Source organism: Caretta caretta, chromosome 11 (genome assembly GCF_965140235.1).
Source record: "Caretta caretta isolate rCarCar2 chromosome 11, rCarCar1.hap1, whole genome shotgun sequence".
Taxonomy (NCBI): Eukaryota; Metazoa; Chordata; order Testudines; family Cheloniidae; genus Caretta; species Caretta caretta.
The window spans coordinates 57,040,020-57,059,886 of NC_134216.1; the positions used below are offsets into that span (position 1 = coordinate 57,040,020).

Below are 19,867 nucleotides of genomic sequence, written 5' to 3' on the forward strand. Positions count from 1 at the left end.
AACAAGTTGCAGGGTTGGGATTTTGGGGTATAGGTGTCTAGCACAGGTATCCATTCCTTGAAGGTGGTCCAGCACCAAAGGTACCATAGTAAATAGCTGATATGATATGCTAACAAATAAATATAGCTGATGTATCTTTATAAAAAAAATTTGGGGGCAGGGGGTACAGCAAAGAGGCCTTGAACAAACTTGATCACTACTAGACTCCCATCTATTAAAAGGTGCAATTGAAAAAGAAAAACCTGTTAAGGGAATGAGGGCATTTCTTTCTTGCTAAGCCAGGTAATAGCAGCAGCAGAATAGGAGGAGAGAGGGGAGAGAGGAGGTGAAGCCTACTGAGGTTACTAAATACGTGGACACAGAGCCTGGAAAAGAAAACCAGGTCCAAACCTGATCTCTGCCTCAACTTTTTTAAGATCTTGGCATCATCTTGAACGGGAAATTTGTGTCCCTTTCCACAGAAATCCGAGAGATTATGTAAATCTGTATTATACTGCACTACAGTGAGACTATTCAGTAAGTTCTCCTTTGGTCTCATAGCTTCTTCACATTAGAAATATTTCCTTATTCCTGTTACCAGTATCTCAAAAGTAGTAAGATACAGCAGCCTATATTTGTCTTGCCTCTCAAATTACTGTAACCTTGCTGGATAGGCTGAAGAGCAAGTCAACTCTACTACATTTCCTCCCTCCTCTTTCCCTGCCCAAGACAGTGTATATCACAGCTTCATTGCACTCAGGATTTAATTGGCCTGAGAGATGAATGTCTTCAATACACTGCCAACACCTTGTTTTAAATACCTCTTCAATGCACACATATATAATATACATAATGCGAGTCTGTGTGTGTGCGCATGCAGGTAGTCTACAAAGTTCCTTAACATACTTTACTGCTAGCCAAGTGCAAGGGTGTATTCAAGTCCTTATCCTTTACAGTCAGATCAGCCTTGGCACTGTTCACCAAAAAATCTGAAATACAGAAACAAATACCATGGGATAAGTACTACCGATTGATGCACATGCAAACTGCAAAGGAGAAAATTAACTCCAGTCTCCATGTGTGCACACAGTACTGAACATGGTGAAATAGAGCCTTATTCTATATAAACCATACAAATGTGGAGGAAAAATTATCAATGAACGAATTGTAATTTGTGCAGTTAATCAGCAATCAAACCAAAGCTAACAGCTGGTTGAAAATGGAAAACTGTTAATTAAATGTTCATTTTACCCAAAACTGTCAGTTCAAATGTATTCTAATACTGTATGTATTTTAATTTGACTGATGAAATCTGCAGCATCAGAATGGCAGTTTTGGCCTGAAACAGTCCACCCAGTTAACAACTGTGGATCCTGCTTTGAAAGGTTTAAGTGGGTTCTGCTGACTCATATCTTTGGGGGAGATAATGGGTGTAGCAATCCAGGATGTGGGCCACGCAGTCAAGCCTGGAGAGAAAGTATCAGTTAACAGTTGCTATAGGGTTTTTAGAAAAAATAAGTCCAGACTCAACTTACAGTTGCCCATTCAAAACAGTATTTTGTGCTTCAAAATACACACCTTTTAATAATTTAACTACAAAAGATTACTCTGCTAGAAGGAGATTCTATTGCCCTGTAGAATCAGGGAAATAAAAAAAAATGAAGGAATGAATACCAAGAGCACTTTTTAATCACACGCTACACGACTTGGCAGAAAAATGGGCATGGTTTATCCATTATTGAAACTATTTGCAAAGTGAAGTAAAAACAACGGACATAAGAATTCTGGGTGCAATAAACACGAGACTTTTTAAAAATATGAAGCAAATTTCCTTTTACCCTTATATAAAATAGATGGACACACATTTAGGTATGTACTCTTAGTATCTCTCTGTATTTTAATAATAATCCCCAAGGGGGGGGTAAAATGATAAAGCACTTGGATGGGTAAGTATAGTAGCCTTCATTTTCTTTCACGATTTACAGAAGCAAGTAGGTACCTACCTACTGCACCTGCATGTCCATTTTCAGCTGCCATCATAAGTGGTGTTTTCCCTGAATTATCTGCAGCATTTACCAGTGCATTGTGATTTAAAAGAAGCTGCAAGCATTCCACGTGATCGGCAAAGGCTGCCGCATGCAGTGGAGTTCTGAGAGAAAAAACAGCATGATCATAGCTTTAAGATATTAAATGATCTATAAAGAATTACAATATTGTTGTTCCTTGTAGCCTTAAGCAGAACAATACAAGAAGTTTTGAAGCTTTTTTCCTATGAAACTTGAAACTCAAAACTCTCAACAAGGCAAGTTAGGATGCTACTCTCCTATAAGCAATAAAGGTAACAGTTGCATCCTCAGTGTTTGTACAATGAAAAGTCTAAAACCGGCAAGCATCAGGTTGATCGAGTTGTGGACAAGCTCATAAAAACAGGATGTTTAACTTAACAGAACGTACTGCACAATGGAAAAAACTAGCAGTCCTCCCTATTATTCCTGATTTTTTGAATAAGCTTGTGATGTAGATAAAATGTAAGGAAAATTTGGATCTGGCCTTCCCATTATTAAAAAAATGCTACAGTATTCTACTTACAGTAATGACCTGAATACTGCAGTAACAGTACTGTAACCCATAATGTTTGACAACATTACTGTAGAGCGTAGCGGTGATTTTATAAGGTTTGTAGCTTATGTTAATTTTGAGAGGCTCCCACAACTCTAAGGATGGGTTCTCTGTCTCCACATGATAAGACTAAGACATTTGGGGAAAAGAAAATTGGGGGGGCAGGAGTTGTTTCCAGCAGTGTCTGATGATTGGGTGTTCTTGTTTTGTTTTGCTTTTTAGCTTTATTGTTATCTGGAGAACTTTGAGAGTGAGGTATTTAATTTTAATTACATGACCACCATTTTATTTGTTGTAAGGGTAACCAGAGCATGCAATGGGCAGCAATTCAATTATTATACAACTTTAACAAAACTAAATAAATACGTAGTGTGACGTTGCACTCCATATATTTTATGGAAATATGCTAATTAGTGTGAATATAATGTAACTGGAATATGCTTTATGCAAAAGGTCTCTTGTAAGATATCATTACAAAGCTTATAATCTACAGAGTGTGTTCATCATATTTGTATGACTGTATCATTCTTGTATCTGAAGCGAGAAATATGAAGTATTACTCTGAGGTCCTACTGTAATTATGCAAAGTGTGGGCCATTAATGGTGGCTTAGGATCTTGATGGCTCCTATTAACTAGGACAATTGGTTGTGAATGGGTTTATTTATTTGCAAGCCTTCCTGTGTACTGACCTAGGTAATGAAGAATGAGGTCTTACAGTGACATGAGTCCATGTCACGATACTAGAATCCATCTTAAACCTTTTCCATTTAGAAGGAGGGGTCAGGACCCAGAAAGACAAAAGACTCCCGCCTTGGGCCAGAGCCATAAAAGGGGATGGAACAGAAAAAAGGGGGCTGCCAGTCATGAGAAATCCCCTAGTTACCACCTGAGCTGGAACTAACAAGGACTGTACCAGGGGAAAGGATTGGGCCCAGACAAAGAAGGAGTCTAGTCTGTGAAAAAAGCTTATTGGAACACCTCTGAGGGTGAGATTTACCTGTATTCAGTTTCTTAATGTATTAGGCTTAGACTTGCATGTTTTGTTTTATTTTGCTTGGTAGCTTACTTTGTTCTGTCTGTTATTACTTGAAACCACTTGAATCCTACTTTTTATACTTAATAAAATCACTTTTGTTTATTAACAAACCCAGAGTAAGTGATTAATACCTGGGGGAACAAACAGCTGTGCATATCTCTTTATCAGTGTTATAGAGGGCGAACAATTCATGAGTTTACCCTGTATAAGCTTTATACAGAGTAAAATGGATTTATCTGGGGTTTGGATCCCATTGGGAACTGGGTGTCTGGGTGCTGGAGATAGGTAATCTGCTGAGTGGTTTTCAGTTAAAGCCTGCAGCTTTGGGGGTGTGGTTCAGACCCGGGTCTGTGTTGCAGCAGGCTAGTGTGTCTGGCTCAACAAGGCAGGGTGCTGGAGTCCTAAGCCATCAGGGAAAACAGGCTCAGAGGTAATTTCAGCACATCAGGTGGCAGTCCCAAGGGGGTCTCTGTGACCAAACCCATCACACACAAAAATACACTGTGGAGATTCTCACTGCCCCAAATAAATTAAAGATTTGGATATGTACATGACCCAGTTGACCCCAACTGTCATTCAGAGTCAGTAGTGTATTTTGTTTAATAAGAGTGCTTTCAGAAGTTAAATACTTTTCAATCTTACTAATTATGGTCCTGCAAAACTGAATGTGCTTAAATGCTTTTGCTTAATCAAGGCCTATGTGAGGACGCATATATAGTTCTATTCTTATTTCATAACCCCCATCAAGTGCACTCTTAGCTTACAATTTTTATGTTTTACAACTAGGAATTAACTCAGCTTTTTTATTTGCCCCAAACTGGAGTCTACTATTTTCTTTTAACCATAAACAGCAATCTAAGAAGAGGGGGTAAAATAAAGCCTAACTACCACCATACTGGGTTCTGGTGAACAGCCCTAAGCCCTGGGCATTTTAAAGAAAACAAAGTAATATTTATTATGGTAGCAATGTAAAATAATTAATATTCTCTCTAGAAGTGAATCACCACTTCCTTTGTTAAAGTTCAACTTCTGTGTCATCAGGAGCTGGTCTGACAAATTTTAGTCCAGATGTAGATTAGTTGCACAAAGCAAAAATTATGATCTTAGACTGATTTATGAAGGTGAAATGCATTCTATTCAAGAAACTGAACTCTTACCTTCCTTTGTCATCTTTACAGTTGACAATGCTGGCATCTATGGCCCCAATGAGCAGTGAAGCACAATTTTCATGATCATTTATCCTATAAAGGAAAGAACAATTCTTTAAAAGGAAAAAAATCTAACTGTTTTCCACTCTGCCATACACACTTCACTCCCTTCCCCAACTGACAGTACATTAGTATTCCTTTCTGTATATTTGTAATGTGTCCCAATTAATTTTTGCTTTAAAAATATGGCCCTGATCCCAGCTGCTATAAATCAGTGTAGCTCCATTACAAACAAATTGCAGCTACTATTTTGGATTTGAATCACAAAAGAAAAATAGGCACTGGTCCTGCAATGGCTGCGCACAGCCGATCCCTTCAACGGAGCTCTGCCAACACAAAACAAGCTGAAAGTTCAATGCACTGATTAAACCTTAAAGCAAAACAAAACAAAAACCAAATACACACCTTCATATTCAACTGGAACACTTGTCAAGGTTTAAAATGGCTACGGGGAATCCTTCTCAGAAGTAAATTTGAACTAGTGGGTCTGAGTGAACTCCCCAAAACTTCTTAAAACCCTTTAAATTACTTTAAACTTAAATCACATATCTGAGCCTAGGCAATGCTCATATGTGTGGGCTTAAGTGAAAGTAACTTTTTTCAACATTTAAAGTATTCAAAAGGTCTCACTATTTCCAAGGAGTTGAGAGGTTGGGGGGGAGGGGGCGAGAGGAGAGAAATGGCAGTCTGTATTTGGCAAAACATTGCAACACCAAGCAGTTTGTCTCATGGATCCAACAGGCCTTTAAGCTGAGAAGAATGTTATCCCCTTAGTCTTCAATGAAGTCTTTAATGTTTAAAAATATTAACTGTAATTATTACATTCAGCATATGTCACTTTATAGTTAATATAAAAAACTATTTTTTCATAGAATACAGTCACTTTTTAGTAACCTTTTAGTCAAGCCACTATTTCTATATAAATGCTGTCATTTTATGGATGACAATGACCTCTATTATCTTAAACCCAAAGAAGAGCTTGTTGAGTTTTGGTCCCTGGCTCCGGATTGCTCTACTGGGGAGAAGGAGACCATCTTTTTTTAAAAAAGTGACCATTTGGGGTTCAGATTTTATGTATCAAGTTTCAGCCAGTTTTTATTTTAAGTGGGTTTTTATATAGGATCCGCACATCAGTTATTTCTGGGAGAAGATAATTATACTACCAGTAGAATGAAGAGTTCATAAGTCAGTAATTCTAAACCTCAGCAGGAATCATGAATGTTTGTGTTTGATTCTGTAATTCTTATTGATTTTTCTGCTGGCTTACCCCACTCAAAAAGCACATTCTCCCAAAATACTGCATATGCTTTGCCCTAAATTGAGCTAATTTTTTCTGAGTGTGACAGGCAGATTTGGAGCTGGCCTGTGGTAATTTACTGACAGTGTATGTTTGCCTGCTTATTGGGATGTTTACTGTATGAATATGTACGAATAGAAGTCTGTCTTAAATGCAGGTAGGAAGGAGAAGAATGGCTCAAGGCAGCCATCTATTAGTAAACACTTCAGAGTGTTAAGGCACAATGCCAGAATTTTGATGATTCTGCCTCCGTCTTCAGCCAACCTACAAAAACTGGTTTTGGCCAGGAATGGCCAGAACCTGGCAAAACAGAAGAACAAAGAACTGTAGCAGGGTTTAAAGAGGGATGCTCTCTCTTGGGGGAGAGAGCGCTCAAGGGAATCAGACTGAAACCAGCCTCAGCCCCAGGAGCCTGCTGGGGGTTGATCAGCAAGCGAAGCCTGCTTAGGTCACCATTAGGGAATGGTTGAACTTGAGGTAAGGTAAATATTTCTGTAAACTTGTTTTAAATCCTTTTTTCTCTAATGCTGCACTCAGGCCAGAAAGGGGACAGAGGTGCAGCTTGCCCTGTAATCATGAGAGTGCAGCTTCAAGCCATTAGATGAAACTTGTAACAAACTCACTCAAAACGGCAGTAATTTATATGGCTCTTGATAGCACCAGTTTTTCACCACAAGGATATGTATGGACATCATCATCGGATCTAAAAATCATTTGCTAGTACTATTATCTCTACACCCAGATAACTTTATTGTTTTCATACTACTCATTTTCTGGATACATCCTAAAGCAAAAGATCCAGATTTAATATTGATACTTCTACTTACACAGCACAGTGCAATGGAGAGAAATTGTTACCATTAAATTTGCGGAAATATTTCTGTTCCAATAGTACCTCTATGCAGTTTTCATTACCTACAAGAGATCAGATGATTTATTGTTATAAACAGCAGGAGAATAGCTCATTTTCATATTAAGGTCACATGTGCACTGCATTTTAGCATCTGAAATAAGCTAGGCTGTACTGCATACGTAAGTTCTTATGCATGAGAACTTATGCTTCTTAAGGAGCATGAGATACTTTTTGAGGTGCTGCGAACTAGACCGATCTCTCATTTGGACGCTGTTGTTTTTTTTTTAAAAAAAAAAGGTCTCTTGTGTTTTCACATTGTGCTATGACACTCTGCAAAAGTGTCTTTTAGATCCTCAGAGTTGGTCAGCCATCTATCACTCTGTACTCAGAAACTTAGTGTTCGACTTACAGTCTCAAACCACCCTAATGAGAAGACACTAATGCCAGCCTGTTGTACTGTGCGTATTACAGTAACGGGGGGGATAGTCTCATGCACCAGTGTACAGGAGGTGGCTCTTGTAGGATGGAATCCTCGCCTCAGTGATGTCACTGGGAGTTATGCCAGATTTCATGCCCAGCCTCCAAAGGATGGCTCCAGTGTGCATCATGATTGAGGCATGCACCTAGTGGCTGACTCTGAAGCAAGGTTGCTGTTTTGCTGGTATCTCCCTGCCTTCTGACTTGAAGGATAAATGATGCAATTTCTTGCTACATCTTCAAAAGGCAAAAGGAGAGAATCTACATCTCAAACTTTTTATGCTGCTAGCTATTTTACTATTCTACTTCCTAACACTAAACCCACAGTTGAGTTTGGCAAAAGGTATAAAAAGAGAAAATCTTACCATTATAACAAGCCCAGTGCAATGGTGTATAACCTTGATTATCTTTGAAACTACAGTCCTCTTCTGACAGTGCCATCTGCAGTAATTCACTCAGCCAAGTGGCATGACCATGAGCTGCTGCATAATGTAGAGGTGTCCTGCCCCTGGAGTCTTTACACAAGATAGATACTTCTTGTTCCAACAGCATTTGAACGCATTCCTCATGCCCAGTCATAATCTGATAACAAAGAAGTGAATCAGCAGGTTGATATAGTGTCAGTGCTGTGGCAAAGGATATGTGAGATACATGATGTATCTTTTGAATACTGGGTGGAAAGGTTGGGGTCCAGGAAATTGGTGAGAAGCTACTTGCTCCCCTGAGTGCCTGAGTACTAAAGATCCTCTTTGAGTCTTACTGAATGGGGGTCAATCAAGAATGAAACCACAAATACTAGGGAAGAAAGGGTGAGGGAGGAGCAATAACAATACTACCAAAAATATCACATATTTTAGAAAGCTGCTGCAGTAATCCAGCTACTACTATCACATCTGCCGCCTCTGACATTGATTTGCTTATCTCGTACAGTATTTTAATCATGTTCATGTATTGTTATCAGTATGGAACAGAAGATTTATGCAATGGTCTCTATTTTATACAGATATTTCCAGGACTCTTTTGGAAAACTGTTCACGACATGGCCATATTTACATGTAACCCTATCAGCTCTCTCAGCAACTACATCTTGACTGAGGAGCTTACTCCGAGAAGAGATTATATCTACCCCAAATCTCATTGCCTCCCGCTCAAAACTTATTACATACTTCTTTAACCCAGCCTTCCCAATATTTTCAGTTATTTACAATCATCTCTCAGTTTAATACCCCTTTGTTCATAAAAGAAAAGCCATAACCATCAAGTTAATATGCATAGTTAAGGGTCATAAAATTAAATAGTCACCCCTCGATGTAAAGCTGTGCATCCCAGGAGATCGGCTGCATCTACAGATGCTTCTTTTTCAAGTAACAAGGAAACAGCATCAATGTGCCCATATGCCACAGCTAGCATCAGTGGGGTTCTAGAAAATAAGAAGTTAATCACAGCTTTAAGAACACATGGCATTTTTCCACTTTTAACTTATCCTTTGGGGATCAGGGGCACCAGGAATTCCTGCCATTTTCCCCACACTTCCTTTCTCTACCACCATCTTCATGCCCTATATTCATCTATATAACCCAAATTAAGGTACTGTTTGTCCAATTTTATTGTTAAGCAATGCAACCAACAAAATCATTATTAACAGAGAAACACATATCTGATTTGTAGGCAGTTTATATTGCAGCATTGTTCAAGCCAGTCCATGTTAAAAATTTGTTCTTTAATAACTCTTGATTATCAGCAGCCCGCAGCAGAATATCAGCCTCATGATAAACCATGAAGCTCACTTGTGTAATCACCCCCTCTAATTATTAAGGTAACTATTTATGTAATTTTTAAATTCTTTAAAAAATCCTGGGCAGAATTGTTTAATAAGGGAGGGAAAGCCAATTGCATTCAGTATCTCATTTGCACCAATCATCCCTCAGCCAGACACTGGAGCAATATTTCTTCCACTTCTTTTCAAAATGGGATTTATTCTCCTTTTGCTTTAAGGTGATGGTTCAGGGACTGAAACTGATGCCCTTTAAAAACATGGCATTCATCTGTCTGTGTTTTCCCAGGTGAAATTTCAAAGCTATTCAAAATTTCCACATTTAGAATATACTTGCATCCTCCCTCCGTAACTACCTTTAATGAGAAGTGAAAACCATCATCATGTACATCAACTCCAATTTAAGTGTCACATTCAACTAATACTCTGTTCAAATTCGCTGTCCCAAAAGGCCAAGTATGTCCTAAGATATCAATGTTTTGGGAGGGGTGAGAGTCTCCCTAGAAACAGCTCAGAAACTGATCCATTTTTAACTGGATTTAACCTTTACCTGAATTTAGCCTTAAACATCTCAGAAGAATTGCATAAAGATTGAGGTAGAATCTAAAATTAATAAATAATGTTTCCCCCTTGCTAATGTTTATTCCATGGCTTTGATCAACTGAATGTGTACTTTGTAAGGTTTGTCAAATTCTATGAGGAAAAATTGGAGTGGTGCAGGAGATGTATACAGTACTATATACAGTAGAAGTATTGTATACAGTATAAGTACCGATGCTGTGAGCAATTTATGGAGCTGTCATTCATATCACAGTACTGTATCAAAACAAAAAAAAACATACTGTCCTTTGGCATCTGTCACATCAGGGTTGTCTGCAACTTCCAGCAACAGCCGCAAACATGGTGTGTGACCGTTGATGACTAGAAAGAAACAACAAATTTACCAGTCTGTAAACATAAAAACTAACACACAGTTATGAAACTAACACAAGAACTGCATTTCAGACACTGTTCCCTCAAAACACCTATGGCAGAGAGGTTTATTTAAGGTGGGAGAAGACATTTTCCAGTGACAGAAATGAACAGTCAAGTAATTTTCACTTAGCTTGTACTAATGAAATTGTGCTCTTGGTTCTCAGTACAGCAAAAAGAGGATAGTTTTTGTTACATACAGAAATCACAAACAAGCAACGCAAAAAAGTATCTGATATTTTTTGAGTCACATCTGAGAAGACTCTTACCAAAGGAAGTAACATTTCAGAATCCTGCAGATTGGATGAGACAATACTTCTTATTTTTAATGCATTGGCAGTTACATGAGCAAATCTTATTATTGTTGCTTGGACCTGTGTATGCTGTTCCTTGGGTACCTTACTGCTACGTGTCTCCATAACAGGCACCCAAGAGGCATAAGGACTGACTGGAGACACCCTCTGAGTTAGTCCCTACAGAACAGGGATGAGGTAACACTGGTGGAGGAGTGTGGGAAGCTTGTGCTACTGCTCCCCAGGTTGTACCCAGCAGGAGGACATCCAGTCTCCCCCCACCCCCCATTGCCAACCTCAGACCTTTCAATGGCATAAATGTCAAGAATTCACTTTATTTATTCAAATAAATAATTTTTTAAGTCAATTTGTTCATCTCAAAGCTAGTCTCTCCTCCCCTGTTCCCTCCTACTTTCCCCACAGCCTTTGGCCAAGATTGTCAAAAGTGACTTGCGGTTTTGGATACCCAGTTGGGGACCTCAAAGGGGCCTGATTTAAGGAAGTGATGACAACTTGCCCTCTGACAATCAGGCCCTTTTGAGAGGACTCAAACTGGGCACCCCAAATCATCGTCACTTCTGAAATTCTCAGTCTTTATTATCAAAAGGTGGTTTTCTCTATCAGTTCTCAACAGAGAGCTCCCATCTTCCTCTCATCCCTCCAGGCCCTGCTTTGTGGCAACCTTCCTTAGCCAATGGAGGTTAGATAAGACTCTTTGGACCCTCACGACACAGTTAGCAGGGGGCCACAGTGCACAGGGATTTGAGGAATTTCCTTGTTCGTCAATGCAGAGGGCTAAGCAGAGCCAAGAATTCAATCTGAGTTTTTCCTCTATTTTTCTAGTTTAACATTGGTGTCAGAACTATTTCTCAAATTGAAGAAAAAAAATTAAATGTAATCCTTACAGATTTACAGCTCTTACAGACCTGGAGAAAACCTCTCTCAGTTTAACACATTATGTTTAGTAGGGCTAGACACTCAAAACATTTTCGTTTTTTTCATTTGTTGCAGGACTTGCATTTACACAATCCACCAAATGGATGATACAGCACTGGGTGGTTTTTTTCGGGGGAGGGGGGCAAGGGGTTGTTTTTAATTGCAATAATTTCTCCATCATCTGCATATAACGTGATCCTGTTCCCATCCTAACAGGAGAGTTGTTCCTTCTCTCTGCCTGATTTCCATGGGCTGATGCAACGAACTTTGTGCACAATGCCATGTCACATTGCGCTGGCTGAGAAACTTGTACACATCATCCTGGATTTAAATTGCATACCCAGAAATAACCTTTGCTGCTCTATCTACAAAAATAAGAATTTCTCTGATATTTACCATTAAGTAATGGCATACGCAGAACATGTAAACAGCTCTGCAGTGCAAATGAGTCACTGCTTCACAGTCAAATCTCTCCCTCAGTAGGAACTATGAATGTGTGAAAAGGGTTTAGGTAAATGATCAGTAGAACAGACACTCCAAGAAAGTCTCAGGAGTTGGCCCAGCAGCCACTTAGCATTACAGATCTTGCAAGGAACGTGAGTTTGGTCCCTTGGTCTCAAGCCAGTAGGAGCTAGCTAAGCACTAGAGAAGCCATACACTCAGTGCTAGAGGGAACATTTGCAATTCTCTAGAGGCCCCTTCCTGGCCAGAGCAGAGACTGGGGTTAATGCGAATTGCAGTGGGAGCCACATCTAATCTAGGCTACAGAGAAAGTCACCATTATACAGGGCCAAATGATGTAACGTACAGAGAGTATCCCCAAGAGAAAGCAGGAGGTGTTCTCGTTGGACATGCCCGGAAAAAGTAGGTACTTTTAGTTGTATTATTTCTCTAGTAAAATGACAAAGCTTCACACAGAACAGAGCTGTGTAAAATTCTATGAAATGCAAACCAACCAAGCAGAGTATCTTTCAAATGTTTTGTTCATGAAGAGTGTCTGTGTGATTGTTTGAAAGGATGAGTGTGTGCGTGCACACGCAAGCCTTCTCTCTCTCTCTCAAGCACACACACACAAAGTAATTCAAGTGCTTCATTCGTGTGATTTCTGCCCATACACTTTTGCTTGCTTTGTAATAAAAGATGCATGGAAGTGGTATCCATGGGCTGCTAGGGAGTTATCGTGAGGACATTCATTTAGGTGCTATAGCTTCTGTATGGAACACTCTAAACAACACAATAAAAATTATTCAATTTCAGGAAGTGTCACGGAACAGTTGAGAATGGGAATTTTAGTTCCTAGTCATTTCGTGGGGTGTGTTTGTGATTGGGTTTTATAGTATTGTGCACAGCCCCGTTCTGTGTAATACTTTGTGTTATTTTACTAGAGAAAATACATAAAAGTCACATATGGTGTCTCTCTTTCTACTCTGGACTAGTAATGGCTCCCTTGGTAATCCCATCAACAGCAACAAGGCGGGCTGGAAGGGGTGTCACACACATGAATGCACATCGTCTTTGTGCCCCTGCCAGCACATGCTTGCGAGCTCTCTCTCTCTCTCTCTTTAGCTATGTCTTCGCTGACACAAAAAGGTGTGTTTTTACCTATGTGCATTAGCTATCCCACAGTAAAAACAAGGCACTTTAGTTTTATCATGAGGCCAGCTAGGAGAGGCAGGGAATATAGTACTGAGCTTGCCTAGCTACGTCGCTGTAGACACTACAGATGCCTTGTCTGCACTAGAATTTTACGGGAAGATAGCTATCACATATTAGTTATCTTGCTGTAAAACAACCTGTGTGTCGGTGAAGACAAAGCCCCCCAGCTCTTACACACACATACTTTCTCTCTACATATATTAAGAAGAGTTAGTCTCAAGTCTTTATCCTGTATATGCAGTTTTTTGCCTTCTGATTAATATGCATCTAGCTCATCTCTTTTCTCTTCTAGAGTCCCCTGTGTTTTTGCATACACACCTAGTCCATGTTGGTTTACAGTAGATTTATAGGTTAACTTGCTTTGTTCATATTCCTAGCAGAGCTTTTACCCAAAAAGGGAGACATGCCGAAGACCCCAGGAAGCCCTCTAGGGATTAAACTATTGCTACTGATTTTACATGTAAGGCACTCGGATACTATGGTGATGGGGGGCAACGTAAACCCTAAGGTAGACAAGATAAAGAACAGTGATTAGAGTGTGACAATGGTAAGAAAAGTAACTGTAGAAATAGCATCTCCATACTCAGCAGATCTGTTCCCTGTCTGTATTTTGAGTCACAAAATAACAAAACAAGTGTTTACTACATGTTACTTCTGTTAGCACTGCAGAATCCATACACCCCTGTGAGAATGACCTCTGGGCTCTGTATTAGCTACAACAGAACTTGTGCAGCTACAACAGAATTATGAACGCCTTCTGAATTGCAAAATCTTTGATACTGGTGATGATGCACAAGCCGGAGTGAATACTGCTTGTTCTTCACAGCCCAAACTCAGTTTGCAACTTTGACAGTTAGAAAAATTCTGGGCCTGATTCAAAATTGCATTACTCTAGTTTTTTGCAGGCTTTACTCTGTTGATTTAAATGGCATTAAACCAGCATAAGACTGCAGAAAGGCCGACGTGAATCAGGCTCTATTTTTTTTTTTTAAACTGAGCACACATGAGATTGAGTCACTGAAATACAGTGAACATGGAAAGCAGTTATGCCATTTGCACAAATAACTTTCCAGAGTATGACCACATTTTAAAGGAGAGGGAAACCTTCTATTGTGACCATCCTCATTACTGCAACATTACACAGAGGTCAGGCAGACAATCCTTAAGCCCGGACCATGTTATACAAATAGAATTGGAGGTTTTTGGTGGCAGAGTAATTATGTTTTCTCAATCCAAGTAAAATACCAAACTCCCAGGGTGTCTTCTGAGTCTGCAGGAGCTGACTGTGAGCACAATTCTTCACTGGTACTTCTGTCACATCTTGAAGCTATAATGATTTGCCAATCTCAGGTTGACTGTGCTCTGGTCTTTGAATAATGTGATGTCATTTAAATTCAGCAATTTTTAAATGTCACAATTAATGGGAAGGAGCAAGACCCTCTCTGATTGTGCAACTCCAGATACCATGCTTCCCCTAGATGAAAAATAACAAAAGGTTAAGGCCTGCAGAATTTTAAAGCATCAGTATCACAAGGCTCTACCTCTTGAGCTAACATTATTGCTGAAAGCTAATGGAGAGTCACTAACTTCTATCCTCTTTTCAGGTATCTAACCACTAGAAGGTAAAATCATTGCAAGATACTGAATCATAAGTCCAACTTCAACCACACCACATGTCTCATTTACTTTTCAGAGACTATTCACATGCTTAAAGGATAGTCAGGTGCTTAAGAACCTGGCTGACTTGGGCCTAAAGCTTTGAGCAGTTCTGATATATTCCACCCAATCGAAGTGAGTGGATGCAGTCAACGTTTGGTGCATGCCAATCCATTACAGCTGACAGGAACAATAATATATTCAGGCTAAATACCCAACTGCAGGCTAAGAACCTGTGTACTAGCTGCCTAGATGACAACATGGGACAACTCCAGCCCACCAGGAGCCTTCAACATGATAAGGCGGGACTCTGGTAGGTATAGATACACACTGAAAAATATGAGCAATAAGAAAATATATGTAATTTTTAGTAGCTTTAATAGGGCATGGACTTTTTGACAGAACTATAAACATATGGAAATAAAGCAGGAGGCACAATTTGAAGATGAGGTGAAAGGAAAGGAAACCAAATGACATCAATACTTATGGCTAACACATCTGCAGAGCAGGATCTCTCACAGTGCAAATCTTATGTGCACATATTACATTTAATCATGGCGTTGTATGGTGTCTATTTTCCTCTTGCACCACATGCACTATTAATCCTATACAGGAATTAGAGCATGTGATGTATCGAAAGGAAATTATACCATTGTATCTGCACTGCGTTTTACAGTCAACACTCAGTGACACATTAGACAACCATCTAAAGCTTCTTTTTTTTTTTAAATAAAAATTCACTGACTTCTGATAATCAGTTTGTGCAGTTGCCATACAGCTCTTCTTTGCTGCACTGTGGCAACATTAATATATGCGTCTTTGAGCCACAATTTAAGAAGTCCAAAGCATATTGTTTAATTTATACCACAGGTCTACAATCCAGGTTTTCCTTAGATACAGTTAAAATATACTGCAGACAAAGGTGAGACACAAAGTAAACACAGCATATTTTATTTTGTGTTGCCCATTTGCATACATGACTGCATTTTAAAAACTGTCAGAATAAAATGTGCACACATCTCTAAAATCTAAACAGAAAAAACAGCTGTGCAGGAAGACAAGTAAGTCTGGCCCTGAAAACGAATCTATAGCAAACAATGTACTGATTCTATTTTGCCATTAGAGGTTGCTGTTGGACCATACTGAGTCCATCAGTATGAGGTACCATGACAAGTAGGTTCACTGTTCTGTTTGTTAACTATACATAGATCAGAGGGGGGGAGCCAGAAATCTTTAACATGTTAACGAACAGCCTTTAAGATGTACGACACCAATTCCATACTTTGTAATTAGAGTACCTGACTTGCTAAGGAACACTCAACAAACGAAGGAGAGAAAGACTATTAACCCTTATGGAAGTGGCTGGTTCCCAAGAAGTTTACTAGGTAGGTGGATAACACTTAGAAACTGATGATTTTCTCTAGGTTTTAGAGGAAATAAAGGGGTGGGGGATGTGCTGTTGCAGAAGGCCACTGAAGGTTTCTGGCGGTGGAAGGGCAGGGTGGGACTTATCTCACTTCATCATCAGTGGGATCCACCTTGATTTTCAGTCTTTTTTCCTTGTAAGATCTGCCTCATTGCTACTTACGTCTTCATCTGACTCTCTAGCCTGAAACCATCAAGTATGAGGTGGGGTGGGGGAAAACCATCATGCATCAGAGAAGGAAGATAGGTGCGGAAAGAGGAAATAGCCCTGGTGAATGAGGTCTAGGGTCAGGCTGTAGGGGGAGAAGTGGAGCACTTCATGGGGACAAGGGAAAGTTGAGAAATGGAAAGATAGTTAGCTCTAGTTCCTGGTGGCAGTTCACAAAGATGAAGTCTCAATGCTCCAATAATTAATTAGGTTAGCAATAACCTTCAAAAGAGATGGTAGCTAAGCAAACATCACTACTAACTTCTGTCTTGTTATAGGTTCTCTCTCTCAAGATAAAATACAACTACACTCACCTGAGGCATGGAGCGGGGTTCTTTTGGTGATGTCATCTTTTACCAAGATGGAAGCACCCTGGCTGATGAGAGCTTCAACACATTCTGCATGTCCCTTAAAGGCAGCCAGGTCCAAGGCAGTGCGTCCTTTCTCATCCTTAATATCCAAGTCTACCAGAGACTGAAGAAGTACCTCCAAGGCTTGATGATGACCATTATAGGCCTAGAAATCCAAAACAGGTTATATTGGGAATAAAGCAATACAGATCTTACTCACTACTCTCCTGACTGAAAAGCACAACACGTGCATCCCAGGAGCACAATTTTTCATTGTGATAGTCATTTGAACACAATGGAAACTATAATACAGAGATACTTTATTCTATGGTTCTATGACCTGAGACTCCCAAGTACATGTGGGTTTTCCCACATTCCAGTGTGAATGGTATAGGAGGCCAGAGGGTTTCAGGTGCCTGAAAATTTGTGTTTTTTAATTACATAAGAGGCAATAATGAACATCTAGTCTCTGATCTACATGCCATAGTCCAAGGAACCTCACCCAATCATTTCTGCATCAAGCCTTATCAAATGTGTACAGATAGCTCAATGTAATGACACATGCAGGATATAAATATGAGAGAAGAGACAGCATGGCGTAGTGTGCCGCAGAGGTTTGAACAGCGTGAGTCAGACACAGCCACATTACTCAGCCACAAATAAGTTCTGCATGCCAGCCCAAAGAAGTGCACATAAAACTTATACCCACACCATCTTTGTATATTCTTTATATGGAATGTCTTTTAAATAAAAAATACTTTAGATATTTAAAGTCAAATTTACTTCTATAGTGAGGCCAAATTACCTTAGTACCATAAGCCTAATTATTGAGATCTCTGTGGAAGAGAAAAATTCTCAGTAGTAAAACATACAGAAAAGCTATTTCAATTACCTATTAATATTGCAGCTTTAGGGTCTCACATATTGGGGACCTTCTGGCACTAAAAGCCAGAGAATGCTTCATTGGAGAAGCCTGCCTGGTGAACTTCCCATTTACAAAGGTGTTTGGCTCTCATTTCTAACCCTGACAGGATGAAAGATAGTTGATGTTAAACCTCTCATTCGTCCAGCACTCTGTTGCCTGTCCTGGACCTCAGGCCAATGTGATATGGGGGATGGGTAGAGAAGGAAACGAAGAAAACTTCTGGCACCAGGTTGATTTAAAAATAAAATAGTGGCTTGCCAAAAATTGTGGAACTTTTTGGCTAGACATCCCTGGAATGCTTTGTCTCATGCAACTTTGGAAGTCCACAAGAATGAGCCCCTCCTTTGGTCAACATTCCCTCCAGTCCCCCTCCCCCAGCCCTCTCTTTTTAACCCACAGTATTCCATACAAAAGACAGTATTAAGAGAACCTTAAAGTTGCACTGGTAAGCCGCCAAAAGTCAGGAATTGCCAAAATTAAGTTTGTATGGGGTAGGAGGAGGGTGAAAAGGAATTTGAGTGGGAAAAAAAGAGTCAACTGTTGATAAAATCCATGACTTTTTGCAAAATTTCCCATGACAAATTTGCTGTCTTTATAGGAGATTTTTTTGAATGCATCAATACAACAGAAAAAGGGGCTCCCTTAAATTAGTGAACTCTCTAACTGGAAACCAGAAGATATTTTCTCCAGTAGGCTTCTGACCCTTCCAAGAATTATGCACACGCTTACTCTAGTGCTGTGAGTCGTCCCATTAAAAAAAACTACTCACAGTTGTATGATTTTAAGCATGTCTTAAGTCTTTGCAGGATCAGGACTTTGTTTATTTTATTTTAGTTGAATTTTAAGTTTCTACAGCAACTTTCAGAAAAACAGCTGCTTCAAAAACAAGATGCAGTGATCATCAGAAGTCAGGTGTGTGCATATGCTAGGGACCCTGTGTATATCCACAGATAGCACAGGTAACATGTAGTCTCACTGCTCATTCAGTTTCAGGAAAATTTAAATTAAACCCTGCAGAGAGAGTTTTGTGAAAAACAAACCACTGAACATGCATTACGAGAGAAAGAGCAAAATAATTTGAAACAAAGGGTTTGATACACTTCACCCATTTTCCAGTTCAGACCCATTCTAAAACTGATTGTGATGTTCTTTAATTTATACATTATTCAAATTGAATTGTTGAATAATTTCTTCTAACAATCCTTGGGCTGTGATTTATTTGTGAGCAAGCACTTTGCTGTAAAGTAAAAATCTGTGCTATTTTGACTGGACACTGAGGTTACATGGACTATTTCTGGTCTCTGATTGAATATGAGCAATTCTCAGAAGAGGTTTCCGGTGCAAATGTTCACAGTTACAAGCTTGAAAGTTTGTTTATATTTGATGTTTCAGGGAACATGTATGCCAGCCAGTAAACTCAAACAAAAAAGAGGGATGAAACCAGCTGAAACTTATTCATTTATAAACTCCAGTGAATATCCATGAAAATTATTTGCACGGTTCACCCAACTCTAGTGGACATGAACTGCACTGCTTATCATTGGACTCAGTCACATGCTGGGGGTTTTTTGTTTTGTTTTGCTTGGGGTTTTTTGCATTAATCTCTGCATAGTTGAAACAGTTCATGAAAAAGGCCTACAAGAAGGAAATATAAATGTAAAAAAAACCACACCCACTAATAGTCATTGAAGTTCCAAGTCAAGTCTTATTTTTCACCCTTAAAAATTATGACTTTCCAAAAATAGCATCAACTAAGGATTAAAGAAGCTAATTCTTTCCCTGCCTAACTCCTATTAACATTAACAGGAAGCATACATATGTATCTAAGGGAAGATTAACCCTGAGGACTCAGAATTTCCTGTTTTTTAGGTATGAACCAGACTATTAACCTTATTTAAAGATTTGATTGTCCTCAATATTTACAGCATACCTACTGGGCCTGGCTCTTTTCTGACTCACATTGGTTTTACATTGCTGTAATGTGAGAAGGATAGGGACCCCCTGCATTTTAAGTATAATTAGTATGATTATACACCGGCAGTAATACAAAAGATTTCAGAATCACATGTAGATGCAAAAAAGTATAATCAAAATTTTCCAAAACCGAGTTCCTAAAGTAAGGCTCCTAAATCCTTCTTTAGGGACCATAAATGGCTGGATTTTGAGAAGTGCTGAGCAGCTAGCAGCTCTTCTTGACTACAG

General features: G+C 39.3%; 1 protein-coding gene and 1 long non-coding RNA gene across 16 annotated transcripts in view; one reads left to right on the forward strand and one right to left on the reverse strand.

Annotated features, from left to right (window-relative positions):
- Window positions 1-19,867, reverse strand: part of ANKRD44 (ankyrin repeat domain 44) — a 213,263-nt gene that overhangs the window by 26,239 nt on the left and 167,157 nt on the right. For all 15 annotated transcript variants that reach the window (XM_048870305.2, XM_048870302.2, XM_048870295.2 and 12 more), the window contains 8 exons: window positions 16,705-16,906; window positions 10,087-10,165; window positions 8,773-8,890; window positions 7,836-8,052; window positions 6,968-7,055; window positions 4,793-4,876; window positions 1,983-2,128; window positions 886-968 (listed from right to left, as the gene is read on the reverse strand). In XM_048870305.2, coding sequence (XP_048726262.1) covers window positions 886-968; window positions 1,983-2,128; window positions 4,793-4,876; window positions 6,968-7,055; window positions 7,836-8,052; window positions 8,773-8,890; window positions 10,087-10,165; window positions 16,705-16,906 — 1,017 coding nt within the window. The remainder of the gene's footprint in view (window positions 1-885; window positions 969-1,982; window positions 2,129-4,792; window positions 4,877-6,967; window positions 7,056-7,835; window positions 8,053-8,772; window positions 8,891-10,086; window positions 10,166-16,704; window positions 16,907-19,867) is intronic.
- LOC142068570 (uncharacterized) lies at window positions 6,382-16,761 on the forward strand. The gene is made up of 3 exons (XR_012664436.1): window positions 6,382-6,617; window positions 14,795-15,070; window positions 16,669-16,761. It is a non-coding gene; the product is annotated as an uncharacterized LOC142068570 (long non-coding RNA).